This window comes from Oncorhynchus tshawytscha, linkage group LG30 (genome assembly GCF_018296145.1).
Source record: "Oncorhynchus tshawytscha isolate Ot180627B linkage group LG30, Otsh_v2.0, whole genome shotgun sequence".
In the NCBI taxonomy this organism is placed as follows: Eukaryota; Metazoa; Chordata; class Actinopteri; order Salmoniformes; family Salmonidae; genus Oncorhynchus; species Oncorhynchus tshawytscha.
The window spans coordinates 32,986,778-33,004,418 of record NC_056458.1 but is presented as its reverse complement, the minus strand read 5'-3'; the positions used below and the strand labels follow the sequence as shown (position 1 = coordinate 33,004,418).

Genomic DNA, 17,641 nt, shown 5'->3' with positions numbered 1-17,641 from the left:
AAGATAACATTTTCGTTAATCCAGCCACAGTGTCTGATTTCAAAAAGGCTTTACAGCGAAAGCACCACAAACGATTATGTTAGGTCACCACCAAGTCACAGAAAAACACAGCCATTTTTCCAGCCAAAGAGAGGAGTCACAAAAAGCAGAAATATAGATAAAATGAATCCCTAACCTTTGATCTTCATCAGATGACACTCATAGGACTTCATGTTACACAATATAGGTATGTTTTGTTCGATGAAGTGCATATTTATATCCAAAATGGATTATGTTCAGTAGTTCCAAAACATGCAGTGAGTTTGCAGAGAGCCACGTCAATTCACAGAAATACTCATAATAAACATTGATAAAAGATACAACTATTATACATGGAATTAGAGATATACTTCTCCTTAATGCAACCGCTGTGTCAGATTTTTAAAAAACTTTACGGAAAAAGTCCAAATCAGCCAAAGAAATATCTGCCATGTTGTGTAGTCTACATTAATCAGAAATAGCATTATTAAAGTACAAAATATAATATACATCAGAATGCACTCACAGGAATCCCAGTTCCACAATAAATGTTTGATTTGTTCGATAATGTCCATTTATGTCCAAATTGCTACTTTTGTTAGCGCGTTTTGTAAACAAATCCAAAGTCAGGAAGCGCGTTCACTAGGAGCAGACGAAATGTCAAAAAGTTCCGTTACAGTCCGTAGAAACATGTCAAATGATGTATAGAATCAATCTTTAGGATGTTTTTAACATAAATCTTCAATAATGTTCCAACCGGATAATTCCTTTGTCTGTAGAAAAGCAATGGAACGGAAGCTACCTCTCTCATGACCGCACGTCACGAGCTTGTGGCACTCTGCCAGACCACTGACTCAAAGAGCCCTTATGAGCCCCTCCTTTACAGAAGAAGTTTAAGTTTTACTCAAATAAGTTTCTAAAGACTCTTGACATCTAGTGGAAGCCTTAGGAAGTGCAACATGACCAATATCCCACTGTATCTTCAATAGGGAATGAGTTGAAAAACGACCAACCTCAGATTTCCCACTTCCTGGTGGGTTTTTTCTCAGGTTTTCACCTGCCATATGAGTTCTGTTATACTCACAGACATCATTCAAACAGTTTTAGAAACGTCAGAGTGTTTTCTATCCAAATATACTAATTATATGCATATTATAGATTTAATGGCTGAGTAGCAGGCAATTTATTCTGGGCACCTTATTCATCCAAGATACTCAGTACTGCCCCCTAGTCACCAAGAAGTTAATGAGTGTTGCTCTGTTTGCTCTTTTCCTCTCACTCTGCACTCTTTTCCCGGTCGGCCCGGGCAGGCACCAGTGCACTGTGCTGCTCTAAATTACACACACCATTAACCATAGGAGGAGAAAAACACTACTCCTGACTCAGAGAGGGTGGAAGGGAGAGAGAGCGAGAGGGTAGTCTTCAAAACGTGGCCCTGCCACACACAGTAGCCATAAAGAAAGAAAAGGATGACCGACCGACTCTGTTCTGGGAAAAGGAAGCCAAGGTTAGGGAAGAAAGGGAAACATGGCAACCCACCTCCCTCTCTTCCCCCTCAAGGGAGGACACAATTGTGGGTTTTGAAAATCTAGGTCTCATGACCGAGTGTGCAGCCCGAGGAGGCAGTGAGGCGTGGAGGTAAAAACGGGGGGGGTGTATTGCAGTTGGGGTGGAGGAAGGCAGGGGGGGGATGGTGAAAGGGAGGAGGGGAGGTTGGTAGTCTTATCTAGCTACGGGCTGGTAGGGTCACATAACCACTGTCGTCATCACGACGGCCTGCGTTCCAGAGGACAAGGGTGGCGGGCCTCCGGAGGAAACAGCTCTGTGTGTGTGTGCCTTCTCTCTCCCTCCCTCCCTCTGACCTAGCCTGGACTGAGAGACTCCATTGTACTGCTAAATAGAATCACCCCTTTAATCATTTGGAAATCGTGCAATGCATAAAAGGCGTAAATAGCGAGTGGCTGTGGTAAGGGCGAATTAATGAGATTTCCGTAATATTTCAGAGCTGCTTATTGCCAGAGGTGCCAAGATCTGTCAAACTAAGCTGGGAGGTGGAAGTGCCTGGTTGAACAAGCCATTTTTCCACATTTTAAAGGGGAACTCCATTGCTGTGTCTGAAATTGCACGCTATTCCCTATAGTGTACTACTTTTGAATAGGGCCTATAGTGGTGCAATCTCTGCAGCACTCCACCAATCAGGCCTTTATGGTAGAGTGGCCAGACAGAAGCAACACCTCAGTAAAAGGCACATGACAGCCTGCTTGGAGTTTGCCAAAAGGCACCTGAAGGTCTCTCACACTATGAGAAACAAGATTCTCTGGTCTGATGAAACCACTCTTTGGCCTGAATGCCAAGTGTCACGTCTGGAGGAAACCTGGCGTTGGCAGCATCATGCTGTGGGAAAGTTTTTCAGCAGCAGGGACTGGGAGACTAGTCAGGATCGAGGGAAAGACGAACGGAGCAAAGTACAGAGATCCTTGATGAAAACCTGCTTCAGAGTGCTCAGGACCTCAGACTGGTGCAAGGTTCACCTTCCAACAGGACAACGACCCTAGGCAAACAGCCAAGACAACGCAGGAGTCGCTTCGGTACAATTCACTTCATGTCCTTGAGTGGCCCAGCCAGGGAGAGTTGAAAATAACTGTGCAGCGACGCTCCCCATCCAACCTGACAGAGCTTAAGGGGATCTGCAGAGAAGAATGGGAGAAACACTCCAAATACAGGCGTGCCAAGCTTGTAGCGTCATACCCAAGAAGTCGCGAGGCTGTAATCGCTGCCAAAGGTGCTTCAACAAGGGTCTGAATACTCATGTAGATGTGATATTTCAAAAAAATGTTTTTAGAAATGTGCAAAACAAAAAAATATTTTTCATTATGCGGTGTTGTGTGCAGATTGATGAGGAAAATAAACAATTGAATCCATTTTGAACAAGGCTGTAACGTAACAAAGTGGAAAAAGTCAAGATTCTAAATACTTTCTGAATGCACTGATCTGGCCGCGGACCCCCTGCAGTACCTTTGCGGACCCCCAGGTCTAGAAAGTAGCCTGTACAATCGGTGTCCTCTAAGAAATGATTGTCTGGTTTAGCTTTTGTCTAAAGATTGGGTCAAAAGATTTGTACGGTTGGGGTCAATTCGAACTGAGGTCACCCAATTCAGGATGTGATTTTGAATTATAATTCTAAAATGGAAAACTTTTAAAAATAAATAAAGTCTTCATTTGTTGCAACACCTGTGAATGTGAGCCAATTGCTGACATTTTGCGTGACATCCCACATTACAGACATGGGGTGCAAACAGTTTCAATGAAGGCAGGTCCAGAAGGAAAGGGAGAAGTGAAACTACAATGAAACGGAGTACTCCATTATGCTACATGTGAATTGCACCCCAATCAATAATGTAGTTAATAAAAGTTTGCAGTTCAAGACCAAATGGAACAGTAAACTGATAAAGTGGACTTTCTATTAGCCTGCCATAATAAATGCTTGTGAGACAGGATATGGAGTAGCCTACCCTGGGTAAAATGCTTAAATCCTTAATTTGCCTGAAGAAAAATTACTCTGTCTATTTGCAACTTGTGAAGCGACATACTTCCTTTAGAAAATGGAGAGTATGATGATGCTGTCTAGTTCTGCTCTCCCTATGATTTTCTTGTCTCTTCTTGAAATCTAACATACATTGATTAAAAAAGTTGACACTTTTCATATGACTGTATTGCCTGTAAATACGGTTTCTGGTCATTGACATTCTGGTAACTGTTATTATTAATGCAACTGGTATTATTAATGCAAGCTGGTAATTATAGTAGTGACCTGACGGTTTCTCCTGAAACTTCACATTTCTAGTTGTCTTAATTGTGTGTTTGAAACATTTCTCTCCTTTTTCTCAGGCTGGTGTCCTCCATCCACGCCATCATGGCCACCACGGCGGGAGTCATCGTGGTGTCGGCGTGCAGCGGTAACGTCATGACTGACAGGTAGGACAGCCACTCACAGACTGGGACAAGCACAAAATTAACAACTGCCACCCGCCAAATGCGGGTAGATTTAGGTATTGGCAGGTAAGAATGTCTATTTCACCAGCCACGTTGGCAGGTGGTCAGTTTGCAGGGCTCTACAGTGATTGAATTTAATGTATTTATTTCACCTTTATTTAACCAGGTAGGCTAGTTGAGAACAAGTTCTACGACCTGGACAAGAATAAAGCAAAGCAGTTTGACACATAAAGCAACATAAATTTACACATGGAATAAACAAACTGAGTCAATAATACAGTAGGAAAAAATCTATTTACAGTGTGTGCAAATGAGGTAAGATAAGGGAGGTAAGGCAATAAATAGGCCATGGTGGCGAAGTAATTACAACATATCAATTAAACACTGGAGTGATTGATGTGCAGAAGATGAATGTGCAAGTAGAGATACCTTTGGGGTGCAAAGGAGCAAAATAAATAAATACAGTATGGGGATGAGGTAGTCGGATGGGCTATATTACAGATGGGCTATGTGCAGTGATCTGTGAGCTGCTCTGCCAGCTGGTGCTTAAAGCTAGTGAGGGAGATATGAGTCTCCAGCTTCAGTGATTTTTTGCAGTTCGTTCCAGTCATTGGCAACAGAGAACTGGAAGGAGAGGAAGCCAAAGTAGGAATTGGCTTTGGGGGTGACCAGTGAGATATACTTGCTGGAACGTGTGCTACGTGTGGGTGCTGCTATGGTGACCAGCGAGCTGAGATAAGGCGGGGCTTTACCTAGCAGAGATTTGTAGATGACCTGGAGCCAGTGGGTTTGGCGACGAGTATGAAGCGAGGGCCAGCCAACGAGAGTGTACAGGTCGCAATGGTGGGTAGTATATGGGGCTTTGGTGACAAAACGGATGGCACTGTGATAGACTGCATCCAATTTGTTGAGTAGAGTGTTGGAGGCTATTTTGTAAATGACATCTCCAAAGTCGAGGATCAGTAGGGTGGTCAGTTTTACGAGGGTAAGTTTGGCAGCATGAGTGAAGGATGCTTTGTTGCGAAATAGGAAGCCGATTCTAGATTTAATTTTTGATTGGAGATGCTTAATGTGAGTCTGGAAGGGGAGTTCAGTCTAACCAGACACCTAGGTGATGTTGGACGTGTGGGCATGTGCGGGCAGCGATCGGTTGAAGAGCATGCATTTAGTTTACTTGCATTTAAGAGCAGATGGAGGCCACGGAAGGAGTGTTGTATGGCATTGAAGCTCGCCTGGAGGTTCATTAACACAGTATCCAAAGAAGGGCCAGTAGTATACAGAATGGTATCGTCTGCGTAGAAGTGGATCAGAGAATCACCAGCAGCAAGAGTGACATCACTGATGTATACAGAGAAGGGAGTCGGCCCGAGAATTGAACACTGTGGCACCCCTATAGAGAGGTCCAGACAACAGGCCCTTCGATTTGACACACTGAACTCTATCAGAGAAGTAGTTGGTGAACCAGGCGAGGCAGTCATTTGAGAAACCAAGGCTGTTTAGTCTCCTGATAAGAATGTTGCATAAATTGCAAAGTAGAGAAGGTATGGTGGGATTCAAAATGGTCGGTAATCTGTTTAACTTGGCTTTCGAAGACCTTAGAAAGGCAGGGTAGGATACATATAGGTCTGTGGCAGTTTGGGTCTAGAGTGTCTCCCCCTTTTGAAGAGGGGGATGATCGCGGCAGCTTTACAATTTTTGTGAATCTCAGATGTTTTGAAAGAGAGGTTGAACAGGCTAGTAATAGCATTACAGTAATGATAGCATTACATTCTCAAATTAAATTGTCAAAAGTCAAGTATGAGCACATGAGTATTTCTGCTGTTTTGTTTTATAGCTGCTGATTGCACAAAATAAATATAAATCCCATATTTCACCTCCCACAGAAACACTGCCTGGCAGGGATACTGTGCGCAATGAGTGAAGTGCTGATAGATTCATTTTAGTAGGCGCTGCACACAGGCATAACAGTTGGTCTAATTTACTCAAAAGTCTACAAAGTGAGACTGTCCTCGTGGTTCTTGGCCATTTGCATAGTTTTTTTCACAAGCTCGGTTGTTTTTCAATGTTAGTTTGTCTGCTGCTTCAACTGATAGCGAAGAGACGCCCTAGTCAGATTCCAAATCTCACACACCCAGACAAGCATGACAGGACTGAATGGCCCGATACCACAATAACATCCCGCCCTTAAAAGAGCAGCTGAACATTTTTTCTCTGATATTTTCGTTAATAGACTCCGGTCATAATTATTTTTCAAGGAAATTGAGCAATATACCACATTACTTCTTACTAATAAATGTATTGTTTAAGAAACATTACGAAGCATGGTCATCTGTTTGTGTTTTTGTGATATAATTATGGAGCAACAATATTTCGGCTAGTAAAACTGAGTGGCTGGAATATTTTTTTTATCTACCTGTCACAGTGGCTGGTGGACCAAAAAGTTCATTTAGGCCCTGAACCCCTCTATCCTGAGTCAGATGGCCACCTGCTCAGTCAGTCAGTGGCAGTCAACAGCATAGCTTTAGCTTACTATCCGTATCCTTGACCTGGCCAGTGCTACCTAGCTGATGCTAATAGTGTATCTCGGTCAGATGGCCATATGCTCAGTCTGCAAGTAGCAGGTTGCTGTGTGGGCTAGTGTAGCTTAGGATCCTTATCCCTGTATCTCTATCTTGGCTTGGGCAGTGGTGCTTGGCTAATACTAACACTACTGCTAATAGTCAGTGTAATCCAGCCAGTCAGTTGCCATAGCCCGGGATGCCTCTGACCATGGCCCAGCCTCAGTCAGTGCAATGTCCTTTCTTCCTCCTGACCTAACCCAGCATCAGTGCTCTGCTAATCCCCCCCCCCCCCCGGGCTTAATTCCCCAACAGCATAGCGCAGAGCAGGCACGCGAGTCGCCAGCCTGTAACATTGCAACACACACAGCCACGGTGCAAGGAGGATAGACTATTTGTGTTATCCTTGTCATTTAGCTTAGACAGGCAGGCAGGCAGGCGCACACACACACACACACACACACTCTTCTTCCAATAGACTCACTGCTGGCATGGGAGGGACCAGCAGAGGGTTAGTAACAACAACTAATGTGCTCTAATCAACTGAGCTAATTGTTCTGTGCGGTGTGTCGTGTTTCAGTCTATACATTGCTACATTCCTACATATAGCTAGAGTTAATGTTATAAAATAATTGACACAAACACTAAACAGACACTTTTATCCAAAGAAACTTGCAGTACAGTGAATTCACTGAATAAATATTTTGTAACAGTACCAGTCAAAAGTTTGGACACACCTACTCATTCAAGGATTTTTCATTATTTTGATTATTTTCTACATTGTAGAATAATAGTGAAGACATCAAAACTATGAAATAACACATGGAATCACCAAAAAAAAGTATTAAACAAATCAAAATATATTTTAGATACTTCAAAGTAGCCACCCTTTGCCTTGAAGACAGCTTTGAATGCCCTTGGCATTCTCTCAACCAGCTTCACCTGGAATGCTTTTCCAACGGTCTTGAAGGAGTTCCCACATATGCTGAGCACTTGTTGGCTGCTTATCCTTCACTCTGCGGTCCAACTCATCATTAACCATCTCAATTGGGTTGAGGTTGGGTGATTGTGGAGGCCAGGTCTTCTGATGGAGCACTCCTTCTTGGTCAAATAGCCCTTACACAGTCTGGAGGTGTGTTGGGTCATTTTCCTGTTGACAAACAAATGATAGTCCCACTAAGCGCACACCAGATGGTATGGAGAATGCTGTGGTAGCCATGCTTCAAGTGTGCCTTGAATTCTAAATAAATCACAGACAGTGTCACCAGCAAAGCACCCCCACACCTCCTCCATGCTTCATGGTGGGAGCTACACATGCGGAGATCATCCGTTCACCTACTCCGCGTCTTACAAAGACAGTGGTTAGAAACAGAAATCTCACATTTTGACTCATCAGACCAAAGGACATATTTTCACCAGTCTTGTTTTCCTTGACCCAAGCAAATCGATTCTTCTTATTGGTGTCCTTTAGTAGTGGTTTCTTTGTTGTTAATCGACCATGAGGGCTTTAATTACACAGTATTCTCTGAACAGTTGATGTTGAGATGTGTCTGTTGCTTGAACTCTGAAGCATTTATTTGGGCTGCAATTTCTGAGGTTGGTAACTCTAATGAACTTATCCTTTGCAGCAGAGGTAAATGTAGGTCTTCCTTTCCTCATGAGAGACAATTTCATTATAGATGGTTTTTGATGGTTTTTGCGACTGCACTTGAAGGCGCTTTCAAAGTTCTTAAAATGTTCCACATTGACTGACCTTCATGTCTTAAAGTAATGTTGTTTCTCTTTGCTTATTTTAGCTGTTCTTGCCATAATATGGACTTGGACTTTTACCAAATAGGGCTATCTTCTTTATACCACCCCTACCTTGTCACAACACAACTGATTGGCTCAAACGCATTAACGCATTAAGAAGGAAAGAAATTCCACAAATACATTTTTAACAAAGCACACCTGTTAATTGAAATGCTTTCCAGGTGACTACCTCATGAAGCTGGTTGAGAGAATTCCAACAGTGTGCAAAGCTATCATCAAGGCAAAGGTTGTCTATTTTGAAGAATCTCAAATATAAAATATATTTAAATTTGTTTAACACTTTTTTGGTTACTACATGATTCCATATGTGTTATTTCATAGTTTTGATGTCTTCATTACTACAATGTAGCAAATATTAACGAAGAAAAAAAAACTTGAATGAGTAGGTATGTACAAACATTTGACTGGTACTGTATGTATGTGATCCCTGAGGGAATTGAACCCACAAACTTTTTGCCCACTTGACTCACACTTCTCTTACCAACTGAGCCACTCCGGGACCAAGAGAAACTCACTAGCTTTACTACCCAGTTTACCCTAAGCACTTCCTGGCATGTTAAGCCATCATGGCTGTCTGGTGACCTTATAATACAGGGTGAAGGTTGAATCTACTGAGGGGGTCAAAGGTCACCAACGCTGTTCTGGCCGGTCATGATATGAACCAGTAGCAATCTGCTTTTATTAGGGGCAGTCTGCTCCTGTGCTGCTCACTCCCAAGCTCTTCATTTCTTTATTACAGTTGCACCATAAGCTTAGCTGCCTGTATAGCCCTGTTGTTGTGTACATGATCACTCATGTGTCTGAGAGTGCTTGCTTGCTCATATGAGGAAAATGTGTAATGCTGTGTCAACAGAAACACAGGATGAAACTTCCTCAAGACTTCTCACTCCCCATACACACAGAAAGAATCTGGGAAATGGAAAGGCAATACCTAGTCAGGTGCACAACTGAATGCATTCAACCAAAATGTGTCTTACGCATTTAATCCAGCACCTCTGAATCGGAGGGGTGCAGGGGACTGTGTTATTCGACGTCCACATCATCGGCACCTGGGAGCAGTTATAGTTTACCCCCAACAACAGGCTTTGGTGGTATACAGATTTTCATATCGTCATACCGACCTTCTCTCATCCCGGGATTTACGGTATTACCGGCATAGCACACAAGGGGTGCTAAAGAAGCAAATAAATTCCATTGGGCCTCTTTTACCAGAATCCTGAAAAAAATTGCACAAACTAATAGCAAAATCGCATAGACGCTGTTAGCTAAATTCTAACAAGCGAAAACAAACAAACTAATTGCAAAGACAGGCAAATCACGCTCATAAAGTTATATAAGCATAGCAAGTAGCTACCGAATGTAATTTTCGGTGAGTGGACATTTTACAAGCAAAAGTGAATGAGATAAATTGTACAAATGAATAAAGTTTTGATGCATGCTTCTTTGAAGGAAGAGCAGTATGTGTACATGGAGCAGAGGGGAGAAGAATGGAGGGTAGGAAAAAAATGTTAATAGCAACACAGGGAAAAAATGGCAACTGTACAGAACTCATCCAGAGCTCTTTGACTTCTGTCAGAAAGCCATTATTAGATGGCTAACATGTAGTAGTGGATTGCATATGTAGAACGCCAGCTCCCACTTTCTCCCGTTGTGCTTTTTACATACGTGACTGGCTTAACTGTTCTGGGGAACTACGGTAAGCTTCGTAAAGTAATGTGACAGGTGAAATGAGGAACGCAATGCTTTATCTCCTAACATATAGCACAAGTTGACTGCAGTTATTAGCTTAAAAAGTAACTACAAATATTCAAATCTTTTGACAAACTTAAATAGTTTTGACGGTATTTAAAAACCATCCCATAGATTTTTCCAAATACCCCAGTATATGGTATACCGCCCAAGCCTGCCTTGCTCAAGGGCAGAACGGCAGATTTTTCCACCTTGCGGGCTGGGGTTTCACCTTTCGGTCACTGGCCCAAAGCTCTTAACCGTGAAGCTACCTGGGTCCTGTTTTGGAGTATACAACGTTACATAACATTCAGATAGAAATGTATCGTGTTATTATTAATATTGTATGCCAGATCAGCACTATTCACTATTCATACTATTCTATCCATTTTACGATACTCTGAACTTTTCACATCACTGAACACACCCACACTAGGTCTTAATCACTAGGAACATACGGAACCAAAGGGGCCATAATGTGGAGGGACAATCTGAAGTCACTAATGAACATGACCTTGGGTTGTATTCACTAGGAACCAAACACAAGCAAACAGCCAGAACGGGGAGGGACTAACCTGAACGTGTCCAATAAGAAACGCTTGTTTCCCTCCCTCTCTCTCAGGTACTGGCTGGCCACCTACTTTGTCATCTGGTACGGCGTGCCCTACATGACATACGATATCTATGCCATGTACCTAAGCCACTACTACCGCTTCCGGGTCAAGGGCCACGAGGAGTACAAGGAGCACTCGCTGACCACGGTCAACTCGTTTGTCCGCCGCGAGTTCCTACTGGTGCTCCACCACATCGCCCTGCTCACCATCTTGCTGCCCGTCACCCTGGTCAGTAACACACACACACACACACACACACACACGCACACACAGACTCTCTCTGGCCTCAGTCTCATGCCTCTCTTGTCCCTGCCTCTGCCCATCACCCTGGTCAGTAACAAACACACACACAGACTCTCTCTGAAAAACGGGGAGATTTTAATGCCCTGCTGAACATTCTGCTGCCTGCCACTGACGAGAGGAGGAGGGGAGACGTGGGAGAGGAGGAGGAGGAGGAGGGGAGGGAGATGAGAGGAGGGTGAGTGAGTGATAAAGTGACATGGGCCTTCTGACCATTGTGCTGCTCATCACTCTGGTGAGAGAGAATATATAGAGAGAGAGAGGGAGGGAAGGAAGGGGGAAGACGGATACCCTGTTGACCATTCTGCTTCCTGACATTGATGAGAGGGAGAGTCAAAAGAGGGGAGAGAAAAGGGATGAGTGAATGATGGAGGGAGAGGCTAAGAGAGATATGGCACTAACCCTATTTGACAAGTGCTTTGACAATGATACAAGAGGTAGAGACTAGCTGATATTTTCCTTCTATTAGGTTTCCGTCTTCAGTCTTCCCCTTCACAGCATTTTCAGTCGAATGCTAGCTAATAGACACATAACGACAGATGAGTGCATAATACAGTAATCGACAGGGAACCTACCTACACCTACCTAGACACACACACACAGATCATGTTAGTGACCATTTCATGTAGCGAGGAGGCCAGGTGCATTGGAAACCTGACCCCTGTGTTTGCAGTGGCTGTCAATGGTGATATGAGATCACCTTACCCCCCCCTCCATTATTCAGGCTCCAGCTACTGTAATCCTCCTCTCTTCCTCCTCTTCCCTCGCTCCCTGCTTTGTTCCCCTCCCACACACGCAGGTAACACACACTGACATGTATTACACACACACACACACACACACACACACACAGAGGCCTGATCCAGCAGGAAGGTACAGTGGGTAGGTAGGTGTGTGTAGGTAGGTAGGTGTAGTGTTACATAGCAGCAGTGTGTGCTGCAGGTCATCCTTCCATTGGGCAGATGGCAGAGTTTGTGTCTTACCCTTCGCACCTGCACGCTACTGGTTTATTCATCATCACATCACACGCGCACACACAGCCATGTCTAACACACACACACACACACACACACACTAACACACACACAGCCATATCTAACACACACAGAGCCCTCTCTGTTTGGCATCCTTGTCTGCAGCTTCCATCAATACACTCCTCCTTATGTTTACTCATAGAGATCCATTCTCTTCCCGTACTGACTGGGCTCATGGCATAAGTCTGGCTCGTATTCATTAGTGTACTCAACAGAAACCTTTTACAATGAAATACGAGTGTTTCTTATTGGAGTTTCTGGGCCTGGTTTCTCTTCTCTGTTGGTTTGTGGCCTTGTTGGTGTTATTGAGCCGGGTCCTGACTCCTGTTTTTGTATGTGCAGCCATAGGGACAATCCATTCTCCAAGTCCTTTCTGTTCTAAAGTACTGGGGGGGGGTTTGTGTGTGTGTTATGGTCTTGTATCAGACTGTAGTAATGGTGTGTCATCTCCCTCCCTGTGCCTTTTCAGTTCTTCAGGAGGGACCAGGGAGACTACTTCATTGGCTGCCTGTTTCTCACAGAGCTCAGCACGCCCTTCGTCTCCTTAGGGAAGATCCTCATCCAGGTGACACACACCTAACAATGTATAGATACGCTATGTACACACAAGTATGAGACACCCTTCAAATTAGTGAATTCGGCTATTTCAGCCACACCCGTTGCTGACAAGTGTATAAAATCAAGCACACAGGCATGCAATCTCCATAGACAAACATTGGCTGTAGAATGGCCTTACTGAAGGTCTGTGACTTTCAACATGTCACCGTCGTAGGATAGCCACCTTTCCAACAAGTCAGTTTGTCAAATTTCTGCTTTGCTAGAGCTGCACCGGTCAACTGTAAGTGCTGTTATTGTGAAGTAGAAATGTCTAAGAGCAACAACAGCTTAGCCACAAGGTGGTAGGCCACACAAGCTCACAGAACGGGACTACCGAGTGCTGAGATGTATAAAAATCATCTGTTCTCGGTTGCAACACTTACTACCGAGTTCCAAACTGCCTCTGGAAGCAACATCAGCACAAGAGCTGTTGTAGGGAGCTTCATGAAATGGGTTTCCATGGCCGAGCAGCCGCACACAAGCCTTAAGATCACCATGCGCAATGCCAAGCGTCGGCTGGAGTGGTGTAAAGCTCGCCGCCATTGGACTCTGGAGCAGTGGAAAAGCGTTCTCTGGAGTGATGAATCATGCTTCACCATCTGGTAGTCCGACGGACGAATCTGGGTTTGGCGGATGCTAGGAGAACGCTATCTGCCCGAATGCATACTGCCAACTGTAAAGTTTGGTGGAGGAGGAATAATGGTCTGGGGCTGTTTTTTGTGGTTCGGGCTAGGCCCCTTAGTTCCAGTGAAGGGAAATCTTAACGCTACAGCATACAATTACATTCTAAACGATTCTGTGCTTTCAACTTTGTGGTAACGTTTTTTTCAGCAGGACATTGCCCCCGTGCACCAAACGAGATCCATAAAGAAATGGTTGTCGTGATCGGTGTGGAAGAACTTGACTTGCCTGCACAGAACCCTGACTTCAACCCCATCAAACATTGTTGGGATGAATTGGAACACCGACTGCTAGCAAGGCCTAATCACCCAACATCATTGCCCGATCTCACTAATGCTCTTGTGGCTGAACGGAAGCAAGTCCCCGCAGCAATGTTCCAACATTTAGTGGAAAGCCTTCCCAGAAGAGTGGAGGCTGTTATAGCAGCAAAGGGGGGACCAACTCCATATTCATGCCCAATGAGATGTTCGACGAGCAGGTGTCCATATACTTTTGTTCATGTAGTGAATGTACTTGTATTCGTACAGCCACTCACTAAATGCACACTTTTGGTATGTGTGTATCACAAAAAAAGCAGAGCAGTGAGCAGGCAGTCCTCTTGGCCTCCAGCTCCCTTTCTGCTGACATCTGTCTCTTCAGTCTGTAGGGCCGCCCGCCACAGATAGAACAATGAGACAGATATTTCACTGGATGTTTAAATGTGAAGCATCCGGTTGGCGTTCCCACTCACTACCATATGGTAGTGAGAAGAGGAAGCCCAGTGGCCGGCAGTTGGAGAAGATGGAAGGAGATGGATTTTGGATGAAATTCTGCACATTTTCTCATCAATGAAACATTTGATCTCAATACAGTTTGCTGTTCCCAAAACTAGAATCTGTTATAAACAGAGTGGACTTTAGGTTTGTAAACTTAAGCCTTTGCAAAAGTTTGAAAAATTTGCATTGTTTAGAAGGAGTGCAAAGGCAAATTGAGTTATTTCACAGGTGCGTTTCACAGAGTAGGCGTTCCCTAACGGAATTATGCAGATTATGCTAGAACGCACCAATATGATTTCGCTAGCTTGTGCTTGGCTCTGCCCCCCTCCTTGCTTGTTTTGCCCACTATGGCTCATTTGTTCCCATTGTAAACAACAGGCTGTGGGCTATCTTGGTTTAGTTATAAAAATCTTTGGAGCCACTCTCTGTCTTTACTCACACCTGGTGGACTGGTTGGGTACTGCAGAGCTACTGTCACTTATGGGCCCTGTTAGAATGCCTCCTTCCCTTCCTGTAATGGTGTATCAACTGATCTATCATGGTGTATCGACTGATCTATCATTATGCATGGGTACCACATCATAGAGTTCACCAGTTCGGTCGTGTCAGATCAGTAATTTCATCATGGAAAGGAGGAAGGAATGAAGAATGCATTTTCAAAGTATTTGAACAGGCCCAGGTATTCCAACCCACTTTATGTTCTGCTCACTTAGAATTTCAACACTGTTTGACCATATATTGACTTCTTTTCTCTCTTTTTGTCCCTTTTTGAATATTTTCCCAACACATCCTTCCCTTCTCTCCTCTTGTTTGTCATAGCTGGGTCTGCAGGACTGCTGGGTCCACAAGGCCAATGGGGGCATGGTGCTGCTCAGCTTCTTCCTGTGTCGAATTGCCCTTTTTCCCTACATGTACTGGGTCTACGGCCGCCACTACGGCATCCCCATCTACGGCGTGCCGTTCCATCTGACGCTGTCGGTCAACCTGGGCAACTTATGCATCCTGGCGCCGCAGGTCTACTGGTTTGTGCTGCTTTGCCGCAAGGGCTGGCGGCTCTACCAGCGCCAGCGTCACGCCACCGCTGCTGCCGGCAGCCAGGACTCCTCCCCCCTGCCCCCACCTAGCCCCTCCCTCACGGACAACCAACCCAAGGGAGACCATTAGAGCTGGAGAGCTCACTCTGTCACCATTGCGCTCTCTCGGATCTTTCTTGTTCTCTCTACTCTACCTGCGCTCGAGTCACACAAAAACGAACCACCATTGACTACTATTTACTACTTACTACTACTACTACTACTGCAAAGGCACTATGGCTACTTACCACAGTCTCCCCAAAACAACTACTACTACTACTACTTCTACTACTATTATCACTACTTCTACTACTATCGTTACTACTATGATTACACTAGCTACTGCTCTTCCACCCATGCCCAGTCCAAGCGATACTGATGATGAATTTTGACCCCCCCCCCCTTAGATCTTTTTTGGGTTCCTACCCCCCACCCCCCCTCTTTCTGGATTATAGGGACTGGACATGGGTTATATTTGGAGTGCTACAGTGGAGTTTCTGAAAAGAATATGAAGAAGACTGAGAATGGAACTCCTGGCTTTTTTGATGGGGGGTGGGGGGGAGTCTTGCTTCTTCCCCCATATTACGTGACCTGTGCAGTATTGAGTCACTCCCCCAGCCTCGCCCCCTCTCCATTACTAGATCTGCTGATTGGAGGGTCTGTTACAGTGTAGATGAATGTGTCTGTAGAATTTATTGATTTGTTCTATTTGGTGTCAATGATTTTTAAGTGTCAAGTTTTGAAGATCCCCATTTTATGAAGTGTTTGTCCACCCACCCAGTCCTGATCTTTAAAAGACCGGAGGGAAAGGAGGAGAAGCGGGTAGGGGGCTCGGCATGCAGATAGAAATAGTGACAAGGCTGGGTGGAGGGACAAGGGGTGGGTTGGAGGGGTGGGATGGGATAGACTAAGCTAGGTACGGGTGTCAGCATCCACATTTGAAGGAGACAATGAAGTAAAAATGTTTGCTCCAAGCTCTTTGCACCAGCATACCTACACAAAAAAAAACATTTAATGTGATTGGATTGTGGTACCCCGCACTCCTTTATCCACTTTGACACCTCCCATTGTCCTTTCTCCTCATTTGCCTGTCTCTATGGCTGCTGCCGCTGGCCAATCGGTGCGCCTGCAACGCTCCCGTCTTCCTCCTTTGTTGTTTATGGCCCAACAGAGTTCTGTGTGCTGCCCTGCTGCGTCTGTTTACAGTAAGTCTATAAGCCCCACCCCTCAGTATCACACAGGGGGTGGGGCATCACAAGCTCCACCCCTCCCAAGAGAGGGGGAGGAGCCTCTATATTATGCCCTGTGACCTACCTGCCTAAAGGGGGAGGCTTAGCAAAAGATTAGTCTGTATGTTTACACACGCAGGACTTCTCAGAGACGGAAGTGCAAGCGAGATATCCCATTCCCCCATTTTTTCTGTTTCAATGGAAGTCCACGAACGAGGTAGACCAGACCCAGCTGCTATTACATTGGTGTCTATGGAAGAGCCACCCCCTTAAGTACACCTGAACTGGAAAAAAAATGATATGGTAAACGGCCTGAGTGAACTATCTTCATTTACCCACCATCTTTGGACTTCTCTGGGAGCGCTGTAGCGGCATTAGAAGGAATGGGGTAGGTTGTTTAGTCCCGGGTTCGGCTCGGTTGCTACAGCGACAACTGAAGCTGCTTTTAATGGGTGGAGACAAGACTTTACGGTCACTCGAGGTCAAGTTTGCCGGGTGTGGGTGATCCGGTGCTTCTGTTAGGTACATTTTGCCCTCCGGCAAAAGGTGTCAGGGGTGCTTCTGTTAGGTCAATGCTGCCCTCTGGCAATGGGGTCTGGGGGCCACATGGGAGGGGCTTGTATACCACTGGGCATCCCATTTAAAGTGGAACTGACACCGTTTTAACTACTTTGCAGATATGAAACAGACAATCATAATATCAATCAATTCCCAGTTTATCCCTCAAAAGCAACTTTATAAGAGGTTATTTGAATATATATTTTAATATATATATCAGTCAAAAGTTTGGACACTCCTACACATTCCAGGTTTTTCTTTATTTTTACTATTTTCTACATTGTAGAATAATAGTAAAGACAACAAAACTATGAAATAACACATGGAATCATGTAGTAACCAAAATAAATGTTTCACAGAGTTCAAGTAACAGACATCTCAACATCCACTGTTCAGAGGAGACTGTGATTCAGGCCTTCATGGTCGTGTCAGGCCTTCCAACCGCCGTGTCTTTGTGATACGCAGAGTAGGTGAATGGATGATCTCCACATGTGTGGTTCCCACCGTGAAGCATGGAGGAGGAGGTGTGGGGGTGCTTTGCTGGTGACAGTCTGTGATTTATTTAGAATTCAAGGCACACTTAACCAGCATGGCTACCACCGCATTCTGTAGTGATACGCCATCCCATATGGTTTGCGTTTAGTGGGACTTTTCATTTGTTTTTCAACAGGACAATGACCCCAAACACAAC

General features: G+C 44.6%; 1 protein-coding gene across 1 annotated transcript in view; it reads left to right on the top strand.

Annotated features, from left to right (window-relative positions):
• LOC112228385 (ceramide synthase) overlaps positions 1-17,221 on the top strand; it is a 40,149-nt gene extending 22,928 nt beyond the window's left edge. The window contains exons 2-5 of the mRNA XM_024393657.2: positions 3,907-3,993; positions 10,732-10,951; positions 12,527-12,622; positions 14,910-17,221. Of these exons, the coding sequence (XP_024249425.1) occupies positions 3,907-3,993; positions 10,732-10,951; positions 12,527-12,622; positions 14,910-15,254 (748 nt within the window). The 3' untranslated portion in view covers positions 15,255-17,221. The remainder of the gene's footprint in view (positions 1-3,906; positions 3,994-10,731; positions 10,952-12,526; positions 12,623-14,909) is intronic.
• The last annotated feature ends 420 nt before the right edge of the window (positions 17,222-17,641 follow it).